The sequence below is a fragment of the Plodia interpunctella genome, chromosome 7 (assembly GCF_027563975.2).
Source record: "Plodia interpunctella isolate USDA-ARS_2022_Savannah chromosome 7, ilPloInte3.2, whole genome shotgun sequence".
Classification (NCBI taxonomy): Eukaryota; Metazoa; Arthropoda; class Insecta; order Lepidoptera; family Pyralidae; genus Plodia; species Plodia interpunctella.
In genome coordinates, this window is record NC_071300.1 from 8,500,464 (window position 1) to 8,519,950 (window position 19,487).

At 39.2% G+C, this 19,487-nt stretch overlaps 1 protein-coding gene across 17 annotated transcripts in view; it reads left to right on the top strand.

Moving 5' to 3' along the window:
• Positions 1-19,487, top strand: part of LOC128671105 (histone-lysine N-methyltransferase 2C-like) — a 43,485-nt gene that overhangs the window by 12,696 nt on the left and 11,302 nt on the right. For 5 of the 17 annotated variants that reach the window (XM_053747268.2, XM_053747277.2, XM_053747276.2 and 2 more), the window contains exons 22-45: positions 24-255; positions 596-753; positions 1,350-1,474; positions 1,800-1,933; positions 2,441-2,643; positions 3,967-4,206; positions 6,395-6,530; positions 7,379-7,558; positions 8,179-8,304; positions 8,652-8,762; positions 9,240-9,346; positions 9,689-9,885; positions 10,264-10,474; positions 10,953-11,075; positions 11,492-11,608; positions 11,965-12,166; positions 12,789-12,883; positions 14,653-14,706; positions 16,660-17,019; positions 17,159-17,317; positions 17,419-18,492; positions 18,716-18,778; positions 19,051-19,144; positions 19,366-19,466. In XM_053747268.2, coding sequence (XP_053603243.1) covers positions 24-255; positions 596-753; positions 1,350-1,474; positions 1,800-1,933; positions 2,441-2,643; positions 3,967-4,206; positions 6,395-6,530; positions 7,379-7,558; positions 8,179-8,304; positions 8,652-8,762; positions 9,240-9,346; positions 9,689-9,885; positions 10,264-10,474; positions 10,953-11,075; positions 11,492-11,608; positions 11,965-12,166; positions 12,789-12,883; positions 14,653-14,706; positions 16,660-17,019; positions 17,159-17,317; positions 17,419-18,492; positions 18,716-18,778; positions 19,051-19,144; positions 19,366-19,466 — 4,602 coding nt within the window. The remainder of the gene's footprint in view (positions 1-23; positions 256-595; positions 754-1,349; positions 1,475-1,799; positions 1,934-2,440; positions 2,644-3,966; positions 4,207-6,394; positions 6,531-7,378; positions 7,559-8,178; positions 8,305-8,651; positions 8,763-9,239; positions 9,347-9,688; positions 9,886-10,263; positions 10,475-10,952; positions 11,076-11,491; positions 11,609-11,964; positions 12,167-12,788; positions 12,884-14,652; positions 14,707-16,659; positions 17,020-17,158; positions 17,318-17,418; positions 18,493-18,715; positions 18,779-19,050; positions 19,145-19,365; positions 19,467-19,487) is intronic. The other 12 variants (XM_053747272.2, XM_053747284.2, XM_053747283.2 and 9 more) reach the window with 10 other exon arrangements.

The following is a 19,487-nucleotide window of genomic DNA, read 5'->3' on the forward strand; positions in this document are numbered from 1 at the left end:
GTAAGTTACGTTTTTATCTGCAGGAAGAAGTAGATCTATTAAACTCTCTAAAACCGAAAGAAGAGAAAGACGACTCTAACAGCACAGAGGTCAAGGTGAAGACTGAACTAGAGGACGGTAACCTCAAACATACAGAAGACTCGACCGCACTGAAGAATGCTATACTGGGACCACAGCCTGCCGAGCCCGAACAACCGCCTGCAACTGAGACCATACCGACTGTGCATAGCACTAAGACTGAACCTGTGGGCAGTGGTGAGTGTTGCTGTATTTATATTAATATTATTCTGAAGTATTAGAAAATTGTCATAGTTGTTTCTCTAATCCTAATTAGGGTCAACACGATATATATATATTGCAGCAATTTAATTACTATATTATTTGTTTTACTATGGACGTGACTTTTCTCTTGTATTTAATGAGGAACTAATGGATAGACGAATCTATTTAAATCGATTTATTTGATCAAAATACACGTGAGCAATGATGGGTTAAAACCCAAACCGAACCCATTTACATACATATATGAAATGGGTGATAATTGGGTAACCCACCACTACTGTGAGTGAGTGACTATCTGAAATCTGTTTCACAGAAACCGGTGGGTCATCCCAAGCCTCCACCATATCCCCCAAAGACGAGCTGTCCCTGCTGGGAGTGAGCCTGGACGCGATGGTGCGCGACTCGCTGCCCGACATGGACAGCACTGACGTCGACGAGATATTCAAGGGCGTGCTCACTGACGACTCGCAGGTTTCTACAAAACACATTACTATTGTTACCGCGATTCTAAAGCGTTATTTCGGATATTTTTTGACATTTTAGTGTGGTGCAACGAAGCAGTTTTTTTTTCCAATTCGTCGAACCACTAGCTCGTAACACTATATTTTGTATTGTGTAGTGTAATTTCGAATTGTAACTTCTTAATAAATTATTACGATTTCTATGTCATAAGTTACGTTTTTAAGCTAAGTTTAAACATCCACCAATACAATTAATTATTGTTAAATGTTATGAAACAGATTGCAATGTACGGTCGGCAAAATTGATAAATAAACAAAACTATTTACTATGTAATATACGATGCTGTGACGCAATGCTTGATATTGATAAACTGACTAAAACTCTCATCCCAAAAATGTTGAGTATTTTCTTTGTAATTTTTTAAGCACTTCCTAGAAAAAATATTTACAAAATTTGGCAAATACTTCGCATATCAGTGTATGAAAAGAAATTTCAAAAAAGAAAGTGTCTTCAATAGAAATGTCTGTAATTTTTTTATGTGTTCGTACACGAAAATTACTTCCTTAGAATTTTGTTTGGATAAGGACCATGAACTTATGTTCCAGGAGTCTCAAGAATCGTCCGTGTCGTATGTGAATTCAATAGCGGGCACTCCTTATTCGCAACAGAGACAGCAAATGCAGAGTCCTATGGAATACTCGTCGCCTTACCACAATGAGTTTAGTAGCAAGTATGTTATTTTTTTATAGAAACTTTACATTACTTATAAAATATTTTAATGTATTGTGAATAGATTTCATTTTCATTTTACAGTCAAAGGGTATTATTATATTATTTTTATCGGTTTTAATACCATGTCAGCTCGTTTCAAGATACTTGTGTAAGTTGTTTAAAAAAATTCTATTGGTGTTAGTTTACCAACCAACTTCACAAAACAATCTAAATTCATTGCATATTCGCCGCTATTCAAATACACAGATATACAAAGATCAATCAAGGGTGATTTGACATGCGGTCGACTGTACCAAATATTTATACGCAATAACCTTCAACAGTAACAGCAATGCGGCCCTCAGCCCCCTGTTCGGGGGCGCCGGGGGCGCCGCCCCGGGCGCGGCCTGGGAGCCCCCGAGCGCGCCCCCGCCCTCCTACAACCAGCGCAGCGCCGACAAGATGCGGCAAGATGAGAGTGAGTGCATATTCAATTGTTTGTCTTGTTTTTAGGGTTCTTTATATAGAGATGTATACAAACGAGCTTGCGTAATGGCGAGTAAACACCGCAATCTGTAGACACCAGAGACCTGATAAGAGTTATTGATGATTGACGGAGAATAAGAAAGATATTATTTTTCTAGCTTTTGTATCTATTTGCTCGGCGAATGCCTACCTTCTTCCACATCCAACGGTTTTCTTTGTTTCATATGACCATCAATTGAAACCCAGGTGTTTTAAGATTCGTATCCATTTCTTTGATTAAACATTAAGATAACGTTACGTCTCACATCAAGCTTACCGCATTCTTTTATGAATTAGATATTTTAGAAATCTAATTCCACCCAAGTTACAAACTAAGACTCATACACATACAAAAAATAAAATATCAGTAAGTATTTATTGAGTAATTAAATTTTACAGTAACACATCACAACAGTATATATCTGTAATTATGTAATATTCGAAACATTACTCAAACCAGGCCTCGGCTCAGCGGCGACAATATCAGCAGTATTATACGCCAACACCAACCATCCAGAATGGAAGACAGACTTCCCAAACTGGGTGGATCGTTGCAAACAGATCCTGAAGAAATGGCGGGCATTGCCATCGGAACAAAAAGCGCCATATTTACAAAGAGCAAGGGATAACCGCACGGCGATCAGGATGAAGAAAGCGCAACAGGTACGTACGCTTGGTTACAGCGGTGTGTGCTAACCCAACTCACTTCACGTGTTGTGTGTGAACACTTTCACATCCAGTGTTTATTTTTATCCTCTATATTTTTATTTACGTACTGACATATAGGGGACAATGCAGCAGTTTCTCATTTTGAAGCTATAAAATGATGTTATTTTCCTGTAAACGATATTAATGTGCTATATACATGGTGTTTCTCAACTGAGTCTAAGTGAGAAACATTCAGAAAAATGTTTCCATTGACTTATCTAGCGCTTTGAATATACTAATCTTTTATGAGGGATTACTGCATTTTTATATACAACATTTATATAATTGGAATAGTCAAGTAGTCAAGCTAGATGGAAATATTCGGAATCAACAATTCGTCGCTTGACGCCGGCCCACTTGAGCACGCATCCTGAATCTTTGGGCGAGCACAGCTTGGGGTTTCGCTTGTTACATGGTTTTGAAATATCTCTATAGCTGGGCATCATATACGGATTCGTTAGACAAACTGCCTATTTTAAACATATAGCAACTGACTTTAGGCGATTCACAGGCTTCCAATATAGATATTCAGCAGGGTTTTCCATAAAGCGCAATTTCTCGCTCATGGTTACTAGTTGGATTGATTTGATGAAAAACGATTAATAAAAATCACATAAGTACATTTATGTGATATGGAACAAAACCAAAACAGGTCTATTTAACTTTTCAAAAATACTGCGTGCGTTATTTTTCATCAGGTGCATAAAGAAAGTATTGTGTCACTCGATTCCTGACTTTCTATTTAGCAGATGACCGACCTACTTTGTCAAGAAACAGGAATCGGAATACTTTATTAAAGGGCTAAGTATATGACATTGGAATTGATAGATGTGCTATGCTCATTTGGGAATACGGCTTCACGTTGATATTGAAAACAAACTCAGCTTTAAAACTTGCGATGGCCATATACCTACCTGTAAATAGAATTGGCTTTATTGTTTGAAATGTACCATTTCGTTTATAAATACACAATTACAAATAATACACATACTTTTTTTTTGTGATATTGTCTAAAAGTTGAATACAGGAATTATATATCAGGTGATTTTATTTACAATGTTTTGATCTAACACACGTTTTAAACATCACAGAACATTTGTAATAAAAGTCAAATCTATACATTGGGATACTTAAAATTATTATTTATTACGGAATAAACGTACGAAATTTATTTGTCAGTCGTTCCATTCCATTTATAATTTATACAAAATATATAATTAGTTCAAATAATCGTTAATACAAAAAGCGCGGACTAAATATAAAAATTGGGCGCTTTAGAGCACGGGCGGTGCAGCGGAGCGCGAATCCAGCCCCGCGCCGAGCGTTCCGAGCGCTCCGAGCGCAGTGAGCGCAGTGAACGCAGTGAGCGCAGTGAGCGCTACGACGACTGCGACCCCGGCGGTGCGCGCGCCCAACGTGACGGTGACCGCGGGCGGGATCCTGGAGGCCGACGCGCACATTCGCGTGCTAACCCCCTCCGAGATCATGCGCACGCTGCCGCGCCTCGCGAGGCCCACGGTACCGCGACCACCCTCGCATACACACCACATGCCGACATTATTATACTCTACACGCCTATTTGCCTAAGTTACACAAGTACACCACAAATTCTTGACGATTGTACAGGGCTATAACTAGGTTTTAATTCTGAACTAGCAGATGTCCATAGGATGTGGTGACCCTTTATTTCTACCAGTAGTTTAATAAAATGTAAGCGTGGTCGTTCGCAGTTACCTTGAGACCGCAAACTATATACGACAGACGTTCCAATTTCAGATTTCGCTATCAGATCCTTTATTTCGTAGCTCAGATATTTCGTAGTTTTTTTATTGCCTTTTACGCTTGCTGATAGTATTTAAAAAGTTTATTAAAGAAACATCTGTAGTTTGTACGCTCTAGGGTTACGCAAACTGTAGAAGGAGAAATATTACAATAATTTTCTAATTAAGATAACATGATACAAAACTTGACAGTTCTAATTCGGCTCGAGGCGCAAATCTCCGTAGCTTTGTTATACTACTGCTTTACACAAATACATGTACACAAGCGTTTACGTGTCAGTGTGTATGCGAGGCATCGTTCCGAACATTGTTGGGTGATACGCGTTTTGCACCTCGCGGTCCTACGCACCGTCCCATTCGATTCCAAATTCAGAATCACCCAACAAATTTGGCTGTTAACTGGCATTGTAAGCTGTGTGATTATTTTTTTAATTTTTAATTTAGCTTTTTATTTTTTTAATACGAGGACCCAATATGCAAAAACGCCTCCCGGACTCGTGTCCTCAGTTTCCGTAATGTTGTTTTTATTATTTCCGCTTTGCCTTGGTAGAATTGGCTTTAACATGGACGCAGTGGTGGCTGGACGTGGTGTGCTAACAATTCTAACATAGCTGTGTTTACAAACTTCATTTGCGTTTTACGCTCATGTGTATAAAGCTTTGTAATAATAGAGTTTTAAGTTTACAGGTAAAGTATTTTAAGTTAGTATTTAATATTAATATTTATGACTGAAGATATTGTAGGAATGGTTTTTCACTATTTCAGTTCTAGTTGAGAGAATGAATTTGTTTTAGTGATGACTCTTCTACGATGATGTATTTCAATTGTGTAATATGTATTAACATAGTAGTGTAACATAAAAATAAAAATTACCATTCTAGGTGTTATATGTAGATTTACTATAGCAAAAATAACTTCTATAATATAAATAATATTATCTACAAGTTTTAAAATAATTTATAATTTTGATATAAGCATGAGTTTCTTAGTAAAACTAGCAATTCATTTAACTCGTAATATTATGAAGTGCCACTGTATTTGGTGTGTTTAGATGTGCACTGTATAGTTGCTTCAATAACAAAGTAAAAACTGTACATGATTCATCAAAATGTAGACATGATATAATATTTCTCAGAATCAATAAAAAATAATGATTTACCTTACTCTGAAAACGTATATTTTGTAAATTATATTCGTATTCGTAAATTAAACATGCATGCAGGTAGTTACAGCATGCCGAAAGTAAATGAGAATAGGTAGACGGGTAAATGAAGCATTGACTTAACGAGATTCATGCTGGATGTATACTGCTAGGGTTAAGGTCTCTCCCAACTCCTTCCAAACTATTCTATCTATCTGATATCAAAACCAACCATGTTTTCCTATAATAAATAATACATTTTGATTTCTGGGACTTCATGCTTTTCAACGATGGTTAAAATCCTTAACATATTTGTTTAGGAAAAATTTAAGTCAATGTCTCATATATTCGCCTGGCTAATAGTTTTTGCAAGCGATCGATGCAGCAGCGTAAAGTGAACTTCTGCATACTGTTTTTTGAGTTTTTAAATACATAAATCAAGTAACGACATAACGCTTATTTTAAAATAAAATATTTAATAGAAAGACTCATTAATCTTAGCTTCTATCGCTACATAGATATACATTTATGAAAAGGAAGTACGTACATTGTACACATTGTCTTTGACTAAAAACGTTCATACAAAGTGAAATCCAGAAAGACACGTCATCGACATCAGCTATTTTAATGACCCCAGAGCCGGGGCATATTTTTTAATTAATTGAAAAAAAATAAATAGTAATCATTAAATTGAAAGCCCGATGCTCGGTTTATGCATTTAACTACTCAAAGATAGCTTGCAAGGTCTACCGTTCCGCTCCATGACGTAACAATCCACTGACAGGAACAAGAGCGCGCGTGCGGGCAGCAGCGAAGTGCGCGCGAAGCGGAACAGGAGCGGCAGTGGAAGCATCTGCAGCAACAGCGGCAGCAGCAGACGCAGCAGCAACAGCAGATTATACACGACCAGAGAGTGCAAGGTATCTGTTGTTGTGTACCGCGCCGTGACGTCACAACTCACTGATAGCAGCACAACCGACTGATCCACTTGGCTCATATCATGCAGTCGTTTAACGAATACGTTTACGCGGTGGAATCGTGCGTCTGATATGGGAGGGAAGGTCGCTCCCGAGGTTCCGTACAATTACGTAATAGTTTAATTAATTCCGTAACTCATTTTGACGGTGTGAGCTCATAGACAAGACAGTGTCAGTCTAGGCACTGGCAGCTGTTTCGTCTTAAACTGTGATCGCAGCAACTATATGTAACATTTATGTGAGACTTCGCAGTCGTAGAATGTTATTGCAAAACTGTCCTGTAAAAAAACTTCTGTAATCAAAGACCATAAATTTTAAGACAACTTTATTTGACTTGATCTCTCTTTTCATATCAAGATTATTTTTCACATTCCAAAATTGTACCTATATTGGAGCAGGCCATTTAATTTTGCTTTACAAGAACTATTAGTCTTGCTGCGACAACGGCAACTGCAAGGTCTTTGAAACGTCAGCTACATTAAATAAAAAAGTTTCGTGTTAAGTCCTGTTGACATATATACATATGTGATGTGATGAGAAAACGTACTTTATCTCCATAAAGTACGTTAAGGAGAGGGAGAAGTCGCTGAAGTCGTTTCAGTTGCATATTTTTATTATACATAGCTGAGTGAGTTATGATACTTCGTAAGCGTCTGCCCTCCGTAAGGTACAATCGCTCGTGGGACGTCACATATGTAATGTTTAGTTCCAATCCAACCGCAAAGCTACGTGGCAGCACTAGTCTAATTAGCGCACAAAACACGATGAATGAACGTGATTGTGTTCGAAAGCAGCGATGCAGCGTTTACGTGCTCCAGGGAGTCCTACGGCGGCCCAGCCCGCGGCGCCGGCCGAAGCCCCGAGGCAGGCCTTTCCTGCGCAGCGGTTCCCAATACACTACAACAATGAGGACATCAATAGACAGCTGAGGGATTTGCTGCAGAGGCATCCGGAGAAGATGTGGCCGCCACGTGAGTCTGTTTAACTGTTTCACTCCCGAAATTAGGAGAGGGCACCTCTGGGCGTAGGTTGTATGACATTGTGATCTTATTTTTGAAGTGAAGACTGACTGATTCATAAAAAAGTTGAAGATTACTTTAAGCCAATAAGAGGAATAAGGAATCCGAATAAGATTAATTATCCCTAATTAAGACTGGTGAAATTCTTGTTTGGGAAAATTAGCTTTTTTTAGCATCTTAAAACATTTTAGCACTTGAATTCTTTGTTACAGTGCACCATACCTAATGTAATATCATGTATTATTGTACCTGAGTTAAATATTAATTAATTAATTAAATAAATATATTAGGACAAATTACACAGATTGAGCTAGCCCCAAAGTAAGTTCTAGACTTGTGTTATGGGATACTAACTCAACGATACTATATTTTATAATATATACATATATAGATAAACATCCAAGACCCGGGCCAATCAGAAAAAGATCACTTTCCATCATGACCCGACCGGAGATCGAACCCGGGACCTCTCGGCTCAGAGGCAAGCACTTTACCACTGCGCCACCGAGGTCGTCCTCGTTTGAATTGATCATATTTTCCTACGGCAAATATTCATAGCATTTTATCCACAGAAGCAGGTTCGGCAGAGGGTGGTGTTCCCGGGGCAGAAGGGCAGCCGTTCCGGCAGCCTCTGCCCGTAGGCGTGAGGCCCCGGGCTCCGCATCCGGGGCAGCCACCGCCGAGGACCGAACACCCCAGTGAGAAAGTTTTATTTCTTCTGAAAGATGAACAAATTAAAAACAGAGTATCAAATCTCTTGTTATTGATATTTGGAAACATATTTTTGACGTAATCATTGCGGTACCGTGATTTCCGCGTTCGGCCTTTTGGCAACTAAGCAACTTTGGTGTCTGTCAATTACGAGATGAGTGATTGAAACCTAGTTACCAGTTCTCTCGTGCTTTACAAAGCAAATCAAATCATTGGTAGTTGTCACTTATCCGTATTGGACCCGCGTTGTGATCATTACTTATCCCTCTTATCCATGTTGATTCAAAGAGACATCTAAAAAAATTCCATTTGTCAACGTATGTGTCACTTCCAGTGATGATGCAGCAACGCCTAGTATTGTCAGAAGGTGGACAGATACAACAAAACATCAATGCTGCATCACAACAGGCGATGGAACAGAAACAAGCCAACGCTCAATCTAATGGTGCGTACACCTACCACTATTTTTCTTCTCATTTTAGTTTTTATTGTATTTTCTCCACAATCGTTCTGCAAGTTGGCCCGAGACATGATCACCTTGCTTTTAGGGTGGAGTATAGTAACGTCAACGTTTTCTTTGCTGTAATAGTGCAGTGTGAGTGAGTTTCATAAATTTTGCACTATTTTCTATAAACGTTGACTACATTTTAACAAAAACTTGTTGAAATTAGTACTAAATGGCTTTATATTCAGGTTATTCTTAAAAAATATAACTGACTTAATAAAAGGATTGAAAATTGTGTCCCGTGTCCCGAAATAAAAAGTACCCTATGACATTCAGTAATGTGTTTTCTACTGATATAAGAATTTTTGAAATCGATTGAGTAGTGTCGGAGATTACCTCTAAACAGAAACTCAGGTAAAGTTTGTGTTGTCTTTATAATAATAGTACAGATTCTTATGTTATCTATTTGTATTTTAGCACCTGGAAGCGAACCCAAGCAAGAGCCAGGCCATGACAATGGGACTGACGAGATGGATATGGGAGACATGGAGAAACTTGAACAAGATACTGGCAATATTGGAGAGGTACAGTACCGTTCATTGATTCATTCTTATATCGCGTTACACATCATTATATTAGGTACAATTTTAAAGTAAATAAATTGAACTATTTATATCAATTACATTAAAACTTTTGTGAAAGTCCATTTATAAAGATGATGCATCCCAAACGCGCGTAATAAATTGTATATACAATTTATCAAGTTTTTGGCGATTGTCTTGCAAGTTATTAGTTTCTCAATCGTATTACACGAGAAACAGTGAGAAATATAGAATATACAATTATTCCTTGTATTTACTCATTGTATTGTATTATAGAGAGTGGGATTGCAATAACTATATCTATGTAACACTGTTTTGATTCAGGTTGACAATATCCTGACCGGTCTAGGCGGGGAAGACGACGAAGAGCTCCTAGAATCGCTCACAGCAGAGATCGGGGAACAGTTCAATATTCTGGAGTACGCCGACCCGGAGCTGGATTCCCTCAACGGCGCGGAACTCAACTTGAACGATTTGGATTTGGACATAGTGCCTGAGAGGCATGCCAAGCGTGAACCTCAGTAAGTTCTGCTCCCATTGTACTATAGTGTATTGCTGTTCTGGGTGTTTTGTGCCCGTTTCTGTGGTTCATCAGACCCCATATACAAACATAGTGTGGGCCGTTTAGTGTTATCCATTTATTATTATTTTAATATCCAGATTTTATGAGAATTGAGGAGGTGAGTGATCAAGATTGATGTGTCAGGATTACGGCAAGTGGAAATCCCTATTCTCTGCCTACCCTAATGGGAAACAGACGTGACAATGTGTATGTAATATCCAAATTTGAAACAAACAATAAAGGTTGACTTGTAGAGAATACTTGTAGCTTTAATTCCACCCTTCGGGCAATATTTTAAAATATTTGAATAAATGAATAACTAATTAAATCCTAACAGGGACGAAGGCGAGAAACAAGATAACAAAATGGACACGGAACTACAGAAAGCAGTCAAAAACATAGAGGTGAAGACTGAAGTGAAGGCGGAGTTGCAAGAGGTGAAAACGGAAATCCAGGAAATCAAAGATGGGCAACCGACGGGCGTGAGTCAGATGTTCCCCGATGGAGTGCAGAGGGTTATTTCGCAGAACCAACAGATTACTTTGCAGGTAGGATTTGTTTATCGTCTTGTTTCATTCAAGTCTTATTTCTCAAGGATGTAATAATAATGTTATGTATCATCTATACACGTAAATTTTTGCGCATGAGATTTCATTTTGATTGTCATCTTCGTTTCCTCAATACGTTTGTATCCTTTTTTGTAGCACATTACAAACTAATAATGTAATTTATAATTTCCACAATAATTTAGTGTTTTCCGCATGGACCAAGATTGTCAATATTGTTGTTTACCTCTTTAAATATAAAGTATTTATTTATTTCTATTGACTTAAGTGTTTTCTGAAGTGCCGTCAGCGGGAAGCCAATGGGAAATATACCTAGTTTCCTATATACACGAACTAATGCGAAACTTTTATGCGAATAAACGTTTCTAACAATTGCTAATGTCTTCTTTGTGCATTCATAAAGCCACGAATAGGTACAATTAAAACAAATTTGTAGTAATCATATTGGTTATTGTTCCAGTCGACCATCCAAGCTATAAAATCTGAAGTGAAGCTGGAAGGCTGGCGGCCACGGCTGCCTCACCACATGCAGCGCCCGCCGCCGCCGACGCAACATCCGCTGCAGCAGCGTATGCAGCACCAGGTAATAAGCTCTCTCTCCCTCATAATATCCTTGCTTGTTCCCGGTTTCATTCGCGTGCTATGACACACGAAACCCTTGTAGTAAAGAATCATTACATTTTAAAGATTCGGCATTGATTTTATGACAGACCGCTTGCTTCACATCAACCCTCTTTGAAAATGTTATTGTTGCCTGTCAGGTGTAAATGATTTTTATCTCTAAAGGTCAGTATACAAATGTCAAAATACACTTATACCACACCGCTCATCGGTACAAGTGTGCCTCGTGTGACATCCACGGAAGGTTAAGATATATTTTAGGGCGGGAATCACATGTATGTGTGTATTTTTTGTATAGAGTCCTTACAAATCACTGATTTTGTAAGGACTCTATACAAAAAATCCCGGTCAATGTGGCCCAATGTTGTGTTGTTACAGCAACAGCTGGGCCAACGCGTACAATTCGGCGCGGGCGGACAAATCCTATCGCAACAAGTTATACAACGCCCGCAAGTGTTCGCCTCGCATCAACACATGCAGCATTATACACAGCAGGTAACTTTGGGTTTTTTCTTTGAAGTTCTAACGAATTTGCATATTTTTTTTAAAACAAACAATCTTGAGTGTGTATTTAGTTTTCGGGCAACTTATTTTCGTCACACTAGTTTTCTATTTGACGTTTTAGGTTACAGTAGTCTGCTTTGTGTGTTGAAAAATTCGTTCGCGAAATTCACGCGTCATATGTAATTATCAATATTAAGTCTTGTAGCAAGCGAAACAAAGAGGAAACGTCTTATGGCCATTTCTCTAACAAATCTCTGTTTGTGCACTTTTGTAGCAGTGCACAAGTTAATACACGGGGTTTCTCTATATTTAATCCGCACTCGTATCATAATGCCACTTTATGACAGGGTGGAGCGGCGCCCGGTTCAGTCCAAAACGCGGCAGCCGTGAACGCTCAAAGTATAGTGAACGCTATGACGGCGCAAGTGAACGCGGGCATAGCGGCCGGGCGCCAGATACAGCCGGGGAAGAAGATGCTGGGCAGGGACGGCGCCGTCGGCGTCGTCAGGCACGACGGCACCGTCACGCTCACCTCTCTGCCGCACTCAGGTCAGTCAGTCCTCGATGCTGACATGTGATGATGCATATAATTTCGTTTTGTGTTCTAAATGTTGTGTATTCATGTTCGGAATACCTTTCGAATCGGGTTGAGGTGATTTCTAACGCCGCGAAGTCGAGAATCAGTGTAAAATAAACCTTAATATTTTAATGATACGATTGTGATTTTACACCCGCCTGTCTGACGTCAACTCTCCTTGAAAATGTTATTATTATTCTAGCTGCCAAGGCTATGATATTGTGTCTCTTGATCGGCTCGCTCTTCGCGGCTCGCTCGCTGACGTCAACGGGAGGATATGGAGTGATCATATTCCAGTTGCAATCGGTTTCTGAAGAATAGGCAAGAAATGAGTGCGCTTTGTGCTCTTGACTAAAAACAATATGATTATCAACGAATTATGACTATTATATTTGGTATCGCAATGATAAAAAAATGTAGTTAAATACCATCTGCTTGTGTCTTGACTAGTAACACTATGTTTATCAATGAATCATATATATTTCGTATAGCAATGACAATAAAATATAGTTAAAAATCATCTGTTCGTAAGACAGACTGCAATTGTTCATCGATAGCCACAAACGAGCGTAATAATTGTGTATGTATCCGCAGCGGGCGTGAGCGCGCCCCCGCCCCCGTACCCGGGCACGCTGCGCGCGCACGCGCCGCCGCCCCCGCCCCCGCCCCCGCCCCCGCCCTATCCGCAGGTAACTGCACTTCGTACTACTGCGTGACGCTTGCAGGCAACCTACTATGACAAACATAATATTCATTTATTTGAAAAACCATGTTTTTTTTTACAATATGGTGTTAAAGGTAACTTGTGGTTCCGGCTGCGGGTAAAACTGGAAACTGAATTATATGTGATGACTGAGATATCAAGGTAGACAACGCAACGCACATTTGCATTAAGTCATATGTAAAATTGTAAATGTGAAAGTCTATTTGTGCTTCTTTCATGTCAAAACTGTGCATTGAATCCATGTGATTTTTGTGTAAAGCTAGTTGGGATGGAGAGATAAATAGACTAGCAACTATTACTGTATAAATGCGTTTCATATCACAATACATTAACATACAAATTAACTTTATATTAAAAGCATATCTTGTTGAAATGCTAATATGAGCAAAGGACTCCATAGCGATTTAAGATGATATGAATGGTGATCCTATCTGGCTTAAGGTTCCATTCATTTGTTGCCTGAAAGCTGTCACGATTGATACTTTAAATTTAATAAAAAATAATTAATAAAATAATTTCTAAACGAAGCTACTACTTACAAAGATAATGCGAATCATTAAAATACTAATGATAAACAGTAATATATTAATATGTCTTGGAGGATTTTTAAATACATTGTCGTGCATGTAGTAATATTTTTTTATCTTCATGTTTTTGTGCGGATCCGTTTTGGCCATAGACCAAACTGTCAAAGCGAATCCAGCCGCTTTAAGTGTATGCCGTACAAGCTTGGTCATATTTTGCGGTGCCATTTTTTCTCTAGCAACATAGACAAAATGTGTTTCATAATAGAATTAATTTTGTATAAGCTATAAAATTGCGTAACTACAAGAATATTTGCCTTTTGAAACACATTTTCATCAAAGTCGTTGTACAGTCTCCCACAGAGAAATCTGACCCCCTAAGAGATGGTGTTCAAACCGCGGGGGGTCACATTTCTCTGTGGCAGACAGTACATTAAAACACTTCTCTTCATGTTTGATTGTAAACGATTAATTTGTTTACAAATAAAATTCTACAATAAAAAAATGTTACATACTTTTATATAGAAATAGTTTGTGTGAAAAATAAACATACAATTGTTTGGTACCCATCATCACTTATATTTAATCTTTCACACTACATTCATAATACTACGGTCATTCTGAAAGTGTATAAAAAAAGTGTTTTAATGTACATATAATGATTTAAATACCGCCGTAAAATTTGACCGTAAATGATGTTTATGATTCGCTTATTTTGACCGCATCGCAGACAATGTCAAGTTATGCGTTATCGATTGCCATATCCATAGCAATATTACTTTTTAATTCATTGGTGGAGGTCTCATATGATGTACATATTCCGACCAATTAAAGAGAATCTCAAAAGAATAATATTGCATGGGTATCATTTTTATCACCACGTTCATAAGAGTTTTATCACCAATATTTACAATTTATGCTTTTTTTTATATTAAATCCAAAGTCTTTAGTCAAAAATATAAACGAAAATAAAGTAATTATTTTATGTAAGATTAGTATAACTTTTTACTTAATGTCCGTCACTCCCGATTTCTGATTAATTTCATTGATATTTAGTATTCCAAGGCCTTATAAAATGGAGAGAAAGTAACAAAAAGGTGAAATAAAATTCTACGAATATGTAAGTCAAATACAAACTCATATGAACGTCGGCGTGTCGCGTAGGTTGTATCAGTACATGGTTTGCATGTCGGTGATTGGTTGTGCGCAGTTTGAGCCGGACGCGTGGGCCGAGTGGCTGCATCGCCGCCCGCTGCTGCTGCAGGTCAGACCGCCTCTATGACCTTCCGACCCTGTGTACCAACCTTCCGAACCTGTGTACAAACCTTCTGACCCTATATAAATACCTTAAAACCTTCCTAACCCTTACACCTTACAAAACTATTGAAACTTGTACTAAAACTAACTTAAAATTTCATCTCTTAGACATTCGATATTTTGAACCTTTCAGTCTTCTCTGAACCTGTACTATACCTTCCAGATTTACCAAAATCTATTTATCAGCTTTGGACATTTGATGTCACAAAACTTATGTTATAGAGTTTCTGAGCCATACTCATTTTCTAATAATTCCGAACCTTCGTATACAGACTTTCCGAATCATATTTAACAAACTTAGATCTAGACTTGGTTCACCAATCTCACAGATTATTCGATATATATCACTAATCTTACAATATATAAACATTCCTATGCAACTTTATTTTAAATATACTTAGACTCAGAATACTTTCGGGCATATAAAAATAAGTCATCTTTTTTCGAAAATCATATCAACAAGACTTTGATTTCTCTCTACTAGGCCCCGAAAGCCAATGAGACAATGTCACAAATTTTTCAAAGAATTTTATTAACGTAATCAGCTCCGTTGTAAAGTTCATTCTCATTTTTACAATACATACAGAACATTACTAATCCAATCTATCCTTACTATAGATAGAGAAAACTATAGACTTTGTTATATCTTTCGTTTCGGCAGTAAACACGTATTTAGATATACACGAGAAGAAGCGGGACGGAGCGTTATTATCTTTTGTCCCTCGTCTAGTGAGCACTTTTACAACGCCAACTATATGTATTGTTCGAGAAGTTACGTGAAAATATTTCAGTTCGTCTTTAGTTTTCTTTGTCCTTCCTTTATTATCCTTGTACTACTCCTTAAACTACCCTTCCTATTTTCTAGAGAACACTACATTACGCCTGGTCACGCTACCCTGTCGTCTGATCGCTTGTTTCTTTGCTTGTTCGCGGCACGCATGCCTATTAACTAACCATTACCTTTTCAGCATCCTCCCTAACACAAAACTAACTTTAGGAATCTAACAAACACTAAAATGAGTCGTATTGGGAAGAAATAGGATAGAATTTTGCCTGTCTCATCTTGACTTTTGAGGTGGTGGGTCGCTTTTTAATGTAGATAAGAGATAGGACGATAATTATTCGCTGTACATGTGTATTACAATCTTAATTTGCAATTTCATTAACTACATAATTTTGCTGTTGCTTTATTCATCTTTAATCTCACTGATATTAAATTATTGTTTATATAATTTTGTATACGTTTATTAAAAAAATTTTGTAAATCTGGGACATCCCAGAAAAATATAGATAGTTATTTACGGCAAGGCAAAAACAAGGGGATTACGAGAGAACAACTTATTTCATTTCCTTTCTTCATTTTAAACATTGTGTCTTTCTCACCCTTTAGTACAATTAGATCAATCTTGCCTTTAGATAATGACTTCCTATCTTAGTATTTTTAATTCCGCACATTATTAGAAAACACATCTTATTTTCAGTAAATTATTAGAAAGTTGCACCAATCTTTTAGAGTAAAATTTGTAAGCAACGTTGTATTTTGCCACAACATTTCGCGGAATGCACTTATCGCGTATAGTGTCTTGGAGACAACGTAAATAAATTGCTTTATTATTTATTATGTGGTAAATGGTTTATCGTTATGAAAATTTCTCCAAGATAGTAAGCTCAAAGATGAGACGGGTAAAATGGGTTTCAATGTAATTTGAAATCAACATTATGAAAATATAATTATTTAGATCGAGTTTCTTCACTCGATCTTACGAAATAGTACGCCATTAACAAAGGGGAAAAGCGTAGTTAGAAATAAATAAACTCTAATGAAACGCGCCCGGCGACAGAGTCGAGGGTGTCGTGCGTCGCTCAACGGCGACGTCACAAGGCTAAATTTAACCATCAGAACGTAAATCAGGAGCAACCGTTGCTTCTGGAGGAGCTCCTGGAGCAGGAGAAGCGCGAGCAGGAGCGGGACGGCGGGGAGTGGAGCGGGGCGGGTCCGGCGGGTGCGGGTGCGGGTGTGGGTGCGGGGGCGGGGGTGGGTGCGGCATTGGGCGCCCCCGCGCCCGCCGCGCCCTCCGTGCCGCTGTTCAGCGGCGCCCCGCCGCCGCAGCCGCCCGCGCCGCCCGACCGCCTGCTGTCCGAGGCCGACCACCACAAGCGTCTGCTCTACGAACACTGGCTCAAACAGTTCAACAGCTTCGCCACGCAGCAGCAGGCCTATTACGAGGCCGAAGTGCAGAAACTGAGGAAGATCCGCAAGGTGAGCCGTAGTCGCTTTGTGTTCGTGAGCTTTGTAGTCAAGCGCGGCCTCCTCCGCCCGCACGCAGGGATTTTACCTTTCCAGGATCGATCTAACTCGGTACTGAATAAACGTTTACACTCTTCTCTTGATTTTTCAGTCGCTGAATAGCAAGCAACGCCAACTGCGCAAGTCTGGCAATGAGTTGATGCCGAACGACGCGGCTGAGTTGCTCCGCGTGTCGACAGAACAATCCGCTTTGCAAAAACATCTCGACGCAGCGAGGAAGCAAGTTCGACAACATGGAATGCTCATGCAGGTTCGTTGGCAAATATAAATTATATATATATATTTTTACATTTATACAAATAAATGTTTTCATGAGAAATAAGTATTTATATATATTTTTTGTTTTTTTAGGAATATGAAACGAAACAAAGACAACAGAACCCTCAGCTAGCGCAGCAAACTGTTATAAACCAGCAACAGATTACTACAAACCAAACTATCTTCCAATCCAACCAGAACATGCCGCAGTCTCCTCAAATGCAACAGCAGACTATAAACAGACCGATGCAATTAGGCTTGCAAGGCGTGCAGCAACAACAAACTTTGATTCGAACACAACAGACTGTATTAAACGCTGACGGTCAACCTATGACGCAACAGAGAATAGGATTAGTGACGTCGCCATTAAACACTCAAGGAAGAATTCTTCAAGGGGGACGTACGTTAGTGATCGAACAGGCAGGGGCACCGCAACAGCAGCTAGTGAGGCAACTGTCCGGGGTTCAAGAACGTGGGCAGTCTGTAGGAATGGTGCAGTTCAGCCAACAACAGCTGGCGAATGTACGAGGCGCCATGCAGGCCGCGGGCGCTACTCCGCGGCCTCCTGGCTCGAGGCCAGCCATGTCTCCGCTGCACGTGCAATCTCCACATTCCCAATCGCCGCTGCATACCTTAGCGCCGCAGTCGCCTCTCCATCACCTAACTTCTCCAATGCAATCGCCGTTGCATTCTCAACAGTCGCCCCTACACCATACGTCTCAATCTCCTCTGCATCCGTCGACGCAATCCCCTCTACACACGCAGCAGTCTCCATTACATTCGCAGCAGTCTCCAATGCACGTCCAACAGACGAATATGCCGCAACAGTCGCCGATGCATCAACAATCGCCGATGCATCAACAATCCCCGATGCATCCCCAACAATCGCCTATGCATCCGCAACAATCTCCTATGCATCAACAAAGTCCTTTACACCCGCAACAGTCGCCGCTACACACTCAACAGCCTCAAATCCAAACCCAGCACTCCCCAATGCATCAACAAAGTCCGATGCATTCGCAGCAGTCGCCGATGCATCTGCAACAGTCGCCGATGCACACGCAGCAGTCGCCGATGCAGTCGTCGATGTCGCCGCAACACTTCTTGCAACAGTTGCAAGCACAGAGGACTAGTCCGCAGCTGCCCACGCCTAGTCGTAGCCCTCAGGTATGTTTTGATGAAATATACGATCATTTTGAAGTTTTGAATCTTTATAGTAGTAGTCCAGTGGATGAAACGCGCGCCTGTGAATCTACTGGTGCCAGATTCAAATCCTAATTCTGCCACATTCGTTTATATACCAATCTGACTCATGAATCCATTAGGAATATGACTATAATAAGATGACTATGTAGTATAATATTGATAATTCAATCATATTTTGTTGCAGATATACCAACAGTCACAAATCCAAAGCCCTGTGGCGTCACATTCGCCGCAGTTACATAATAATGTAAGTATCTAAACTTTGAAACAAGAAAATTAACTAGTTAATACTGAAGCACTTGTATTGAATAGCACATTTTCATACACACTCACATAAGAAATGATCTTCAACATAAACCGAACATAATATAGAGCGTTATATTTGAAGGCTATTGTCAAATCCATACATTTGACTTCTAAATTGTATTCTCACAAGGCTAGAAAGCTCATAAACAAAAATATTTGTTATATACTAGGTTTTAAAAATTACTTACAAGTGTTTTATATTTTATTTTTTAGATGGACTATACAACGGGTAGATTCTCAAGACCCGCCCCTGGGTGTTCCCCACTGCCCACACGTTTCGCCAGGCAACAACAACACCATCAACAAGGTATTTAGTATTCTTTTTATTTTCACTCTTGACAAATATTTGCCACTATATAGTATCAACTGGTATTTATAGATTTATTTATTCAAGATTTCATTTTATATAACATTGTATTTTCTGTTACACGGGTGGTAATAATGGTGAATTTGCAATGAATTAAGGTAGGTAGATTGATTTAGTTAAGGTTTCTACTGAATGTTGTTAGAATTGAAATGTTGTTCCAGGAATGCGAGTTGGTGTACCGTTTGGCAGTCGTCAACAGACATCACCACTTGGCAGTCCTCAACCATTGCCCTCGCCTGGCAACCCCGCTAATGAAATGGCTGTAAGTATAGAATATTTTGTT